Here is a 13,399-nt window from a genome sequence, read left to right as displayed (position 1 = left end):
GCTTGACCTTGGACCTTGTGCTGACCATCCATCTGTTTAACCCCTTCTGCTTTGATCCGATACCCTCCTGGTATTCTCACCAACGGAACGTTATCTGACTATCCCTTTGTCTCTTCCCTCTGTTTATGTCCTACCCTCCATAACTATTCCGTCTCACGGCTTGGCCATGAAAAGTGACTCAGAGTCAAAAATATATTCAGAAATAAATGGAAATGTACCAAAATTATATCCTCAGGATTTTTAAATTAGTGGTCCAAAGTAATACAACAATAAAACATTGTTTTTCAACTTCCACGTTGCAATTGCAAAGAAGAAACAGAATAAACAGCATGTGCAGCTATAAAGCCACCCCTAATTATTACTTGGTTGCACACCCTTTGGCATTGCTGACAGCCTCTAAACATTTCTTGTAGCCATCTATAAGCTTCTTGCACTCAGCTGGAATTTTCTCCAACTCTTCCTTTGCAGTTTGTTCAAGCTCTTGAATGTTTAACAGGATTCTTTTTCCCAATGGCAGATTTCAGCTCACCCCAAAGATTTTCAATGGGATTGAGGTCAGGGCTCATTGCTGGCCATTTTAAAACAATTCATTTTTTCTTTTTCAACCATTCCTGTGTACTTTTGGATGTGTGCTTTGGGTCATTGTCTTGCTGGAGGACCCATGATCTTCGACTCAAATAAAGTTTTTTACACTTGGTAGGCCATTTTGCTCTAAAATCTCTTGCTAATTCTCTGATTTCATGATTCTTGTGATATGGCCAAGGCTTCCAGTACCAGACATAGTAAAGGAACCCCACAGCATTATGGATCCTCCACCATGCTTAACTGTTGGTAAGGTGTTCTTTTCCTTATAAGCTTCATTGCGCTGTCTGTAAACAAGCTCTTGCTTTGCACTGGCAAAAAGCTCTATTTTTGTTTCATCTGTCAACAGAACATTTTCCTATAAGGATTGTGGTTTGTCAAGGTACTCTTTGGCAAAGATCAGTCGTTCCTTTTTATTTCTTTTCTTCAGCAATGGTTTCTTCCTTGGCCTTTGTTCATAAAGCTCTGCTTGGTTTAATGTGCGGCATATGGCACTTGTTGAGACCATGAGCCCAGGCTGTTCCAGGTTGGCCTTCAGGTCTTTGGATGTTTGATGTGTTTTTTCCACCATTCACAACTACCTATGAAAACATTTCTTGTCCATTTTCCTCTTTCCCCCATGTCCAGGGAGGTTCTTGACAGTTCCATACTTGGCATACTTCTTAATAACATTGTGCACTGTTGAAACTGGGATACCAAGGTTTTGGAGATTGACTTATACCCTTTCCAAGTCTTGTGCTTGCTAATAATAGCAGTTCTGGTGTCCTCAGACAGCTCCTTTGTCTTCACCATTGTGACACAGGAACAGGGCCTTCCATCATGTGGCTTTTTAAAACACTGAAGTTATCATTCATTGGTTAATTCATGTCACGTGGACACTGACAATTAATTACAGGAGAATCTCTTTTGTGATTTACCTCAGGCGAGTCAAAATGTGTTTCCATACTAAATTAAGGTAAAGGGTGCCAATACCAGTGACAAAGCAATCTTAAGGTTTTTCTATTTTTCCCTCCCATTGTTTTTTGTTTTAAATTATTGTGTGAGCCAGAAGTTACTTATACAATATAAGTCTATAGAGCCTCATTCAGACACTCCATAGACTTTTATTGCAAAAGCCACTTCCGGCTCACACGTAAACCCCAGTGTGATCCGACAAGTCAGAATAAAAGTCACATGGAGAAGAGGACCAGGGCTGCTGTTAACCCGGGATGGCGGTGATCGGTACACTACATTGAACACACATTTACACTGGTTTAGAGAATTAAAAAATAATGGCAGTGCTTCTTTAACACCACTGTCATTTAATGTAGTTTGGTGGCACATACACTGCCTGGTATCAGTGTGTGCCCCACCCCAATGCAAATGGTATGCTAAAAGAAATACACTTTATTTGACAATAGAAAATCCCTTTATTTTGCTTTTCAAATGATGACCTCTGTATTATTATGAGTGCAAAATGCTAATTGTACTGCTGACTGTAGGCTAGTTATAACCTGGAGCATACTGCATATGTGAGGGCAGAATTCATAACATATTTGCATTGGTATTTTTATGTGGATAGATATTTGCTATTTATGAAGATAATAATTCTACTGAGATTTTCTTAAAACCCCACATCAGGTTATTTACATTGTAATTTATTGACCACATGTCTCATCTTCCAGCCAGGCACAAAGATAAGAGTCTTAATGACATGTTCCAGGACATGAACATTTATTATTCATCCGCTCCCTATGCTATCAGACTCTTAACTATGTCTACTCTTCCTACATAAATTGTGCTGAGCTCCTTTTTCCAGAAGTAACATGTATTTTCATAGAGTTAGAAACACTTAGTGGATCACATGGAAAGCCAATGCAATCAATGTAGTGTCTGCACAATTGTGTTACAGCCTGACTCCATATTTTTGCAATGAAAGTGTATCAATGTCCAATATACATGATTAGGGTACATACTGTGTAAAATTTTACCTCTTGCATATGATAATACAATGCTGCTTTCCTACCTAACCCTTTCCCACCACAGATTCTTCTTTTTTTCCCTTCCATTTCTTTTTATCCTTGTCTTCCCGGAGCCAGAACTTTTTTTATTCTTCTGTTGACACATCCAAGTGAGGGCTTGTTTCTTTGTGGAACGATGTTGTAGTTTTGAATGTTACCATTTAATTTACCTTATAATGCACTTAAAATGGGAAATAATATATTTATGTGGTGGAATGGAGAAATATTTACAGATATAAATTTGTATAATTAATTAACTCAAATGTATCAAAGTTGCTTTTAGTTTTGTACAAATTGAATACAATGGCTGCTGCCATGATACAGATAGCATAATAGCATAAGACAGAAAAGTAGGACCGCATGTCCTTCGGCACGGCAAAGTGGGCTTATTCATAATGCTTTGCAGGAATCCCACCCTAAAGTTCAGCCAATTATGAGGTAACTGATCACACTATAAGAGTTATTTTAAGCCAGTATTAATAAGCGGACCCATGGAGTTTTGAGTTCTTGTACCAGACCTTTATTCCAAAGTTCGGTTCGGGTACCGGAACTGTACCCAAACTAAAACCAGAACGCAAACCCCTTTGAAAAAACTGGGGACTCGGACTTTTGAGCTGGAAAATTCTCTCTCTCTCACTCTCTGCAACGTACTTTCCCTGGAACTCTGAACATTGCAACGGACTTCCGGGAGAAGTTTGTGTTAAACGTTTAGCACCGGACACTTCCTCCCTGATGCTGCTGTACTGATCAACATAAGCTGTAGCTGTCAGTCAGGTTTGGTGGGTAGAGACTGAATTTGCTTGGACTCTACTTCTATACCTGGGTTCATAAAAAGCTCATCTTAATATCAGGATTTTAGAGCCATACTGATTTTCAAAGAAAATAGACCAGTCTCATTAGGTCTAAGAGATCAATTCAATAATGCATGCAGTTTGCATTGTGATATCTGATGACAGATCTTCTTTAAAAATATAATTCATGCTACCAAAAAATCAGGTTCTCAAAAGTTTATACCAAATTTTGCTTGAGCTGAATTTTACTCCTTTGACTTACATTTCCAGGGGAAATAAGAGAGTTATTATCAAGTAGAGCACTAAGGCAGAGGATGCATTTCAAGATTTGAGGTCTCACCTCTGAAGCCAACCCCGCTTGATTACACCTATTTTCAGAAAGTCATTCTTGGTCTATATTGGTGCCTCTGATTTGGGATTGGATGCAGTCCTTTCACAGGACATTAAAGAAGAAGAGTACACATCCGAGCAGGCAGAGGTGTATCTAGGTTTTCCGGCACCTGGGGCAAGAATTCAGTTTGCCCACCCAAGCACATATGCGAGTTGGACACTTAGGGCTCATACCCATATGTGAGAAAAAAAAGTTCCAATATCTGGACCGAAAAAACGGACGAGTGCCATGTGAGTGTCATGCGATTTTCATACAAGTGCTATGCAATTTTCTCAACTAGCATTCATATGACATTTGTATGACATCCGTATGCAATCCAATTAAAATGCAATTTTAACATAGGTTTTTACATAGGGGAATTGTCTATGTCATTTAAACATAGTTTTCTATGGAATTAACATATTTAAATCTATCTATCTATCTATATACTGTATATACAGTACAGACCAAAAGTTTGGACACACCTTCTCATTTAAAGATTTTTCTGTATTTTCATGACTATGAAAATTGTACATTCACACTGAAGGCATCAAAACTATGAATTAACACATGTGGAATTATATACTTAACAAAAAAGTGTGAAACAACTGGAAATATGTCTTATATTCTAGGTTCTTCACAGTAGCAACCTTTTGCTTTGATGACTGCTTTGCACACTATTAAAGGAGTCTGTCTGTTTATTTCAAATAAAATATTTCATTCTGGGTGTGGGTGTTTTTTGTTAACATTTCACTTTCACTATGAGGTTAGTAATGGGGGCGTCTTATAGACGCCTCTCCATTACTAACCTGGGCTTGATGTCAGCTGGCATTATAAATTGACATCAACCCCAGCCCTATAACCCCACTTGCCACCACCACACAGCAATGGGCAGGGCGGAGGCTAAGTACCAGAATTGGCACATCTTATGGATGCGCCATTTCTGGGGTGGCTGAGGGCTGGTGTTAGTAGTCTGGGGGGGCACTATTCATGGCCCCTTCCTAGGCTATTAATATCAGCCCCCATCTGTCTGCCTAGCCTTTGCCTAGACTTTGCTGGCTGTTAAAATAGGGAGACCCCACATAAATTTTTTTTTGGGGTCCCCCATTTTAATAGCCAGTAAAAGCTAAGTACAGTGCTGGCCAAAAGTATTGGCACCCCTGCAATTCTGTCAGATAATACTCAGTTTCTTCCTGAAAATGATTGCAATCACAAATTCTTTGGTATTATTATCTTAATTTAATTTGTCTTCAATGAAAAAGCACAAAAAGAATTGTCCTAAAGCCAAATTGGATATAATTCCACACCAAACCTAAAAAAGGGGGTGGACAAAAGTATTGGCACCCTTTGAAAAATCATGTGATGCTTCTCTAATTGGTGTAATTAACAGCACCTGTAACTTACCTGTGGCACCTAACACGTGTTGGCAATAACTAAATCACACTTGCAGCCAGTTAACATGGATTAAAGTTGCCTCAACCTCTGTCCTGTGTCCTTGTGTGAACCACATTGAGCATGGAGAAAAGAAAGAAGACCAAAGAACTGTCTGAGGACTTGAGAAACCAAATTGTGAGAAAGCATGAGAAATCTCAAGGCTACAAGTCCATCTCCAAAGACCTGAATGTTCCTGTGTCTTCCGTGCGCAGTGTCATAAAGAAGTGTAAAGCCCATGGCACTGTGGCTAACCTCCCTAGATGTGGACGGAAAAGAAAGATTGACGAGAGATTTCAACGCAAGATTGTGCGGATGGTGGATAAAGAACCTCGACTAACATCCAAACAAGTTCAAGCTGCCCTGCAGTCCGAGGGTACGACAGTGTCAACCCGTACTATCTGTCGGCATCTGAATGAAAGGCACTGTATGGTAGGATACCCAGGAAGACCCCACTTCTTACCCCGAGACATAAAAAAGCCAGGCTGGAGTTTGCCAAAACTTACCTGAGAAAGCCTAAAACGTTTTAGAAGAATGTTCTCTGGTCAGATGAGACAAAAGTAGAGCTTTTTGGGAAAAAGCATCAACATAGAGTGTACAGGAAAAAAAAAGAGGCATTCAAAGAAAAGAACACGGTCCCTACAGCCAAACATGGCGGAGGTTCCCTGGTGTTTTGGGGTTGCTTTGCTGCCTCTGGCACTGGACTGCTTGACCGTGTGCATGGCTTTATGAAGTCTGAAGACTACCAACAAATTTTGCAGCATAATGTAGGGCCCAGTGTGAGAAAGCTGGGTCTCCCTCAGAGGTCATGAGTCTTCCAGCAGGACAATGACCCAAAACACACTTCCAAAAGCACTATAAAATGGTTTGAGAGAAAGCACTGGAGACTTCTAAGGTGACCAGCAATGAGTCCAGACCTGAATCCCATAGAACACCTGTGGAGAGATCTCAAAATGGCAGTTTGGAGAAGGCACCCTTCAAATATCAGGGACCTGGAGCAGTTTGCCAAAGAAGAATGGTCCACAATTCCAGCAGAGCATTGTAAGAAACTCATTGATGGCTACCGGAAGCAGTTGTTCGCAGTTATTTTAGCTAAAGGTTGTGCAACCAAGTATTAGGCTGAGGGTGCCAATACTTTTGTCCGGCCCTTTTTTGGAGTTTTGTGTGAAATGATCAATGATTTGATTTTTGCTTCATTCTCTTTTGTGTTTTTTCCTTGCAAGCAAATTAAATGAAGAGAATAAGACCAAAGAATTTGTGATTGCAATCATTTTCAGGAAGAAACTGAGTATTATCTGACAGAATTGCAGGGGTGCCAATACTTTTGGCCAGCACTGTATACAGCTGGGGCCTGATATTAGTAGCCTGGGAAGCTCCATCGGTATTAGCCCCTTCCCAGGCTAAAAACATCAGCCCCAGCTAACAGCTTAACCTCTGCTAGAGAATAAAATTATGGGGGACCCCACGCCATTTTTTTTTTAATTCTTTAATTTAACAATAAATGACATGTACAGTAACCAAATCAGCCACTGTACTAATTATATATGTCACTAACATCTTTCTATCTAACTATTCTATGTGTGTATATCTATTTTCTCTATTCTAAATTGTCAGGTACCGTTGTGTTTTTACTGTAGGCGGCTGATGGATTGTCGGGTTTCAAGGAGACAGGTGCTTGAAAATCGGACGGCACTCGCATGGCCCGAGTGCCACGTGATTTTTTTTCAAGCACCCATTGACTTGCATTGGCTAATCTTGTCCGAGATACGCAGCAATACGAAGCATGCTGTGATTTTTTTCTCAGTCCGATTTCAGCTGAGAAAAAAATTGCAGATGAGATGTGCCTCATAGAATAACATTGGTCCGAGTGCAATCCAATTTTTTACTTTTTCCTCGAATATGAGTATGAACCCTAAAATTGAGAATTGCATATGAGTAAAGTAGCCATGTGATGACTTCTGGAGCCAGAAACAGAACTGAATCCTGACAGTGAGTATATTACGCGCTGCTAGGTTTGGCATGCTAAAGAGCTTCATTTTATAATTAGAGGGCTTGTCCAGGTTTGAGATGAAAGTCTGCAGTCATTCTATGTGACTGCAGGCCTCTGAATTCTCACAGTGTATGAACTGCACACTTTAAGGATATTCCCTTGCTGGTGGCAAAAGTGGACAGTCATGTGAGCACAAATATGCAAATTCTATACTTCTGGCCACATTCCGACTAGAAGTGTCCGGCCTCCCTCAATTCATTTTCATTGAATGAGGCCACGCATGTCTAGTCGGCACATGACTACATGTATGCAAATCACCGGCACAAGAGAATCCTGACAGCGTGCAGTGAATTACTGCAGACTCATTACAATCTTGGACAACCCCTTTAATGCTCCTAACATAAATAAAAATATGAGAATTAGTATCACAAAAAAAATTACATCCAGGTACCTTATAGATGACGTTGTCTCTGATTGGATTTGTCCTGTTTCTTTCCTTCTTCATCTTGTCCAGACACCATGATGAGTTTTCTCATCCACAGCTCGTCTCTGAAGACTTCCATCTTCTCCGGTCTTTTGCAGCACATCCTCACACAATGCCCTTAAAGATAGCAGAGTCATTATAATGCTCCTGAATAAAAATATCTGCCCAACGCTGAGCCCCTGAATAACTGATTGCCCCTCACTATATTCCCTGCACAAAATTTGACCTCCACACTATCCCTCTTATGGTACATGCCTTCAACACTGCCCTCTGCTTACCATACTGGGCCTCCTCTTCACACTGTCCTCTCACACTGTGTCCCCCCTACAGCACCCAGTCTCTATACTGTGCCTTCTCATCATGCTCCCCCTCCTTGGCTTACTATGCCCTCTTGGCTGTGCAGTTACACTGTTCCCTCATGCTACACCCCCACCACAGTAAATCTCCCTCACCACAGTAAATCTCCCCACCACATTAAATCTCCCGACACAGTAAATCTCCCCACGACAGTAAATCTCCCGACACATTAAATCTCCCCACCACAGTAAATCTCCCCACCACAGTAAATCTCCCCATAAAGTAAATCTTCCCACCACAGTAAATCTCCCCACACAGTAAATCTCCCCACCACAGTAAATCTCCCACCACAGTAAATCTCCCCATCAAAGTAAATCTCCCCCACCACAGTAAATCTCCCCACAAAGTAAATCTCCCCACCACAGTAAATCTCCCCACAAAGTAAATCTTCCCACCACAGTAAATCTCCCCATAAAGTAAATCTTCCCACCACAGTAAATCTCCCCACACAGTAAATCTCCCCACCACAGTAAATCTCCCACCACAGTAAATCTCCCCATCAAAGTAAATCTCCCCCACCATAGTAAATCTCCCCATCAAAGTAAATCTCCCCATCAAAGTAAATCTCCCCAACAGGTAAATTTCCCCATCACAGTAAATCTCCCCCACAGTAAATCTCCCCCCACACCAAATTTCCCATACCCCCACACTAAATCTCCACCCTACCCCAGCACTAAATCTCCCGTCAACCCCACACTCAATCTCTACCCTTTAAATTTAATCTTCTGTGTATTCAGTTCCACTGGTGTGGAGCACTTGCCACCAATGTTCTTCGCGCCTCTGTGCGCCAGCGAGTGACGTCAACAGTGTGATCACATGACCTGATCATGCTGCTGATGTCGCCCTGACCCAGCAGTCAGACCTTCAATTGTACTCAAGTATGAAAGATGTGAGTATAATTATTCACTGGGAGCCGGTGTGCTGCACCTTCTCTGAGCTGTCTGTCAGCTTGACAGCCGGCTTAAAGAACGGCCGAATCCCAGTGTTGGGAGCGGTAAAATGCAGCACCAGGGAGACACCTCAGACTCCGACTGCACCCCTTGCCAGCTGCATCCAGGGCAGATGCCTCGTCTGCCTCCTCCCTAAATACTCCTCTCTGAGCAGGAGACTTACACCCTAAAAAAAACCTACAGTATTTTTTAACTTGAATATTTTGCAATTAATTGGACTCTAGAATCAACAAGGTTTTACTTGTCCAGCTGACACTTCAGGTTGGTGACAGAACACTCTTATCAGACTTGGATGAGTCAGGCCAAAGAAAGAAATGCAGGTGCTCTGTGCCAAACACATTGCTTGATGACTCAAAGTGTCTATCCCTAGTCAGGGAGACTGATGTCTAGTTAATGGTCTGCCAAGCAAGGGTTAATTTGTATGTTCACCTGGATGTAAAGGCTTTCTATTTATTTTAATTTATTATTATCTCTTATTTGTATGTATTATTTATATTTTATTCATTTCATTTCTATTATATTTATGAAGGACAGGAGAAACCCTCCTATGTTACTGACCATGACTGCATTTAATCTTGTTTTGTCTTCTGCAATCAGCCAATGTTCTCCACAACCTAAAATATAAAATGACCCCTTGATCTTTAAATAGATCTTTTTTTTTCCATTTTCCCATGGTCTTTGCAATAATTGTATTTTTGCATTTTCTGAAACTTAACATTAAGCCCAGTCAATGAGAGACTTGAAACTGGTGTAAAAATGACTGTTTGAAGTGTTTTTTTCTGTCTAGAAATGATGCAAACTGTTTATAGTGAGCAGTTTAGGAGTTAAACCTGTAAATGAAATGCTGTGCTCTCATAGGGACCTTTCTGTAATTCCAGGGTTTAAGCACCTGCTAGCGCAATATTACAGGTCACGTTATCTCTGTCCTTTTATTACTCCGACAATGCAGTCTACGTTCTTCTGCTCATATGAACTATTCTCATAAAGCTGCCAAGCCGCCCTCTCCTTTTCTTTCTCAGTGACTCCTTACTCCTTCACATCATTAGAATCTCATTTAGTGTTCATTATAACTATGTTAATCATGTTGAACTAATGTGCTGCTAAAGTAGCGCTTTCCCCAGTACCCCGTTATAATTTACCTATTCATTAATGCGTCTTCCATTATTTTAAACCGTTACCATAAAAATCAGGAGAGCTCTAACTCCTCGCTTCATTTTCTAGATTCTGGGATTTGTTAAATGTGCAGACAGTAGGAGGACAAAAGGAACAGATGCAAATAAAACCTGTTAATATACTGTAAGAAGGAAACAGATGAGACATTAATAACATTTTAGTCTGTATAATAAACGACTCACGGTCTTCTGTTGAGGTCTGAGTTTCTTTTGATATATCACTTGCAGAAAGTATAGATGAAGTCATCACTATCACACATAATGTGAGGACACTTTATGGTCACTCATTCATGAGTGAATAATTTGCTTGTATACTTATATTGTGTTCTGTTAAATGAAAGTACACCCACTCGTGCAGAAAACCAATCGATCTCAGGGGTGCATGGCCAAGACACAGGCCAAGACAGGGGCCAAAGATCACATGGCAGCGTAATGCATGTGAATAGCATTTTATTACAAACCCTAAGGTACTGCGACGAGCAAGTCTCAAAAAATTCACAACCAACTGGATTTTTTGCGACTTTCTTGTCACTGTTGCAGTGCCCTGGCAGTCACAATTCGACCCCATTCACTTGATTTATGCTACAATGTAGCAGCAGCATAAAGCGATCCAAAACGTAACCTTTCGCCATAACCACAATCATGTCTAGACTCAGCCTAATAGGAAATATCTAACATCAGTTAAGAAAAAGTATTTATACAAAGATGAATGAAAACGTACTTCTATGTTATATTAGCACCACGTCCGTACATCACTGAGGTTGTCCATGATATGGAAGATGTTACATACAGGCAGCAGTAGCACAATAACAAAATTAACGATTACAAGTCTTCTACTGCAGCCCTGCATCCATCCCCACCCGTGTACTGTTTATATTGTCTACAGATGTCACAGTCCATATACCCCATGTGATGTCTATGATCTGTGGCCTCATCAGTCTTGGACCTTATATTGTTAAGGGTAGTAATTGATTGTAGATATCACATGGGATACACAGGCTGTGATGACTTTTCACATAGCAATATTTTTTTTTGGGTATTGTCAGATCTTAGAATTCAGTAACGTGAATTTCGAAACTGTCACCTCTGTGATACTAATGAGCTTTACCTCCCAGAAGTGTAATTATCTTAGTTACCATCCTTGGTATATTTTGCTAACGATGAAGTTACTCGGCAGAGAAAAGTCTTTTACAGGTTCTTGACAACCAGTTTCAAATAAAATCGGACCTCTTTCTCTCTAAGGATGCCAATATAACTCCTCTGGCTGTTTTCGTGGTATTCACCCCTCTAAAATAAGCCTTATTACAGGTTACAACTGAAAGTGTAGCATGGTTGCTCAGTGGTTACAACTGCAGCACTGGGGTCCTGGGTACAAATCTCACCAACAACAAATTCTTCAAGGAGTTTATATGTTCTCCTTGTGTTTGCGTGGGTTTTCTCCCACACAACATACTGCTAGGGGATTTAGATTGTGAGCGCCAATGGGGGAAAGTGATGAGGATAATATCTGTGGACTATGATGGCAATGTGTCAGTCAGTAAAATAAATAGATGCTACAAGAAAATAATTAAAAATCACCACCCACTCACGCTATACAATTGCTAGAAGAAATGCAGCTGCTAGTAGTAGAGCAGGTTTCGTGTGACCACCTGCCTGTGGGAATAAATGTAGTGAATGGAGTATATACTACTGTGCTCGCAGACGTCAAAAATAAATGTCTGAAAGAATCTAGAACACCAGGGTAAACATATGTCAGGAGTAACAAACTGTAAACTCGGATAATCCTCTTAATATTATTTCCCAGTATGTTTTGAATGTAGTTTTACAGTCATGTATCACTTTAAAAGGCTGTGACTGTGCTAAGTTTTTAAATAATTGATAATATAATTTGTTGTATGAAACTATAAAGCAATTGTGGTTTAAAAATATTACTTCTATATAAGCGATATTCAAGAAATACAAGAATGCAGAACTCTAGTGGCTTGTTATCATTGATTAGAAACGGGAAGATGAGGAACGGAGAAGGGGTGAGGAACAAATTCGCCAGAGAGAAGAACTGCGGGCAAAAGAGCTCTACCTGAGTCTAAAGAGAGCGCAACTGCAAAGTCAGCGTAATGAAAATGACGAGGAAGAGTGGCAAGAACAATGTAAGTAGGAGCAAAACTTTATTTTTTTTCTATTATATATTTTTTCCATTGTTTTCTTTACGGTTTAAGTAGTTTTAACTTAATGCAGTATATTGAACTCAATATGGCATCGTAGTTATTCCATTAGATGTTTTCAACAAAGACTGACCAGATATTGTTCAAGGTCCCTAGAGCATAAAAACCTTTTTTGCTATGCTTGGTGTATGTTTCAGGCAATGCCCCTGACTTGTCCATAGACTAATACAAGCCCATGTACACATGTGCCAAAGTATTGCCCTTTTTACTGTACTTTTAGGGGTGTATGTCATTGTATGTTTTGTTCAGAAAAAACAGAGGACCCAACATATGGCCTAGTGAAGGCGCCTGTTCAGAGCTGAAACGCATATGTCTACCTATGGGCCGTCATCCTTTACAGGAGCACCCGGTGGCTCTTTGTTTTTAATTTACACTCTATTACATTTTTTTAGGACTTGAAAAAACATTTTTTAATTAATCTTGACAGCAAAACAGCAATATTATTATACTGTATGTACTGTCCCACCCATATCTCAATCCCCCAAAAATCAGGTTCACCAACAAAACTGGCACTTCAGCCATGGAATCCAAGAGACACAGAATGCTCTCCCTAAAAGCATTGCTACAAAGTACTTTACTTACTTCCAATACTGGATATTTAGTTTTTAGATACTTTAACCCCTAAATAACCTGTGACAAAACATCTTTTTCTCCGGTCGCATGCATCATATCTTGAGCGGCATAAGAGCTGAGCCAGCTCCATACTGGATATATGTCAGGAATGTTTCATAGCCACCATCTGCCTCTGATCGCTGTTGTTAAGCCCTTTTAATGCTGCTGTAAGTCACCAATTCCCATTATCCTCCCCATGATGTGATCGCAGGGAGGCTGATGGATTACCATGGTAGTCGTGGGCCTGCTTAAGACACCTGTGACTACCAACTTAGTCTTCTTTTGAAGGGAAATCTCATTAAGGGACCTCATAAGAGAACATCATTTACAGTATATACTGCAATATATTGTAGTTTATAGTATAATAAATCAAACAATTGCACGTTCAAATCCCTAAGGGAAGTAAAAACTAGATATATGATAACGCCTTCATGACTA

At 40.3% G+C, this 13,399-nt stretch overlaps 1 protein-coding gene across 1 annotated transcript in view; it reads left to right on the top strand.

The window, feature by feature from the left end:
- Nucleotides 1-13,399, top strand: part of SH2D4B (SH2 domain containing 4B) — a 393,818-nt gene that overhangs the window by 207,425 nt on the left and 172,994 nt on the right. Inside the window, exon 5 of the mRNA XM_073685972.1 lies at nt 12,127-12,274. Coding sequence (XP_073542073.1) covers nt 12,127-12,274 — 148 coding nt within the window. The remainder of the gene's footprint in view (nt 1-12,126; nt 12,275-13,399) is intronic.

Source organism: Phyllobates terribilis, unplaced genomic scaffold (assembly GCF_046119375.1).
Source record: "Phyllobates terribilis strain yellow unplaced genomic scaffold, ASM4611937v1 Scaffold_5__5_contigs__length_657084704, whole genome shotgun sequence".
NCBI lineage: Eukaryota > Metazoa > Chordata > Amphibia > Anura > Dendrobatidae > Phyllobates > Phyllobates terribilis.
Note: the sequence above shows the minus strand (reverse complement) of the source record. Positions and strands in the feature narration are given on the sequence as shown.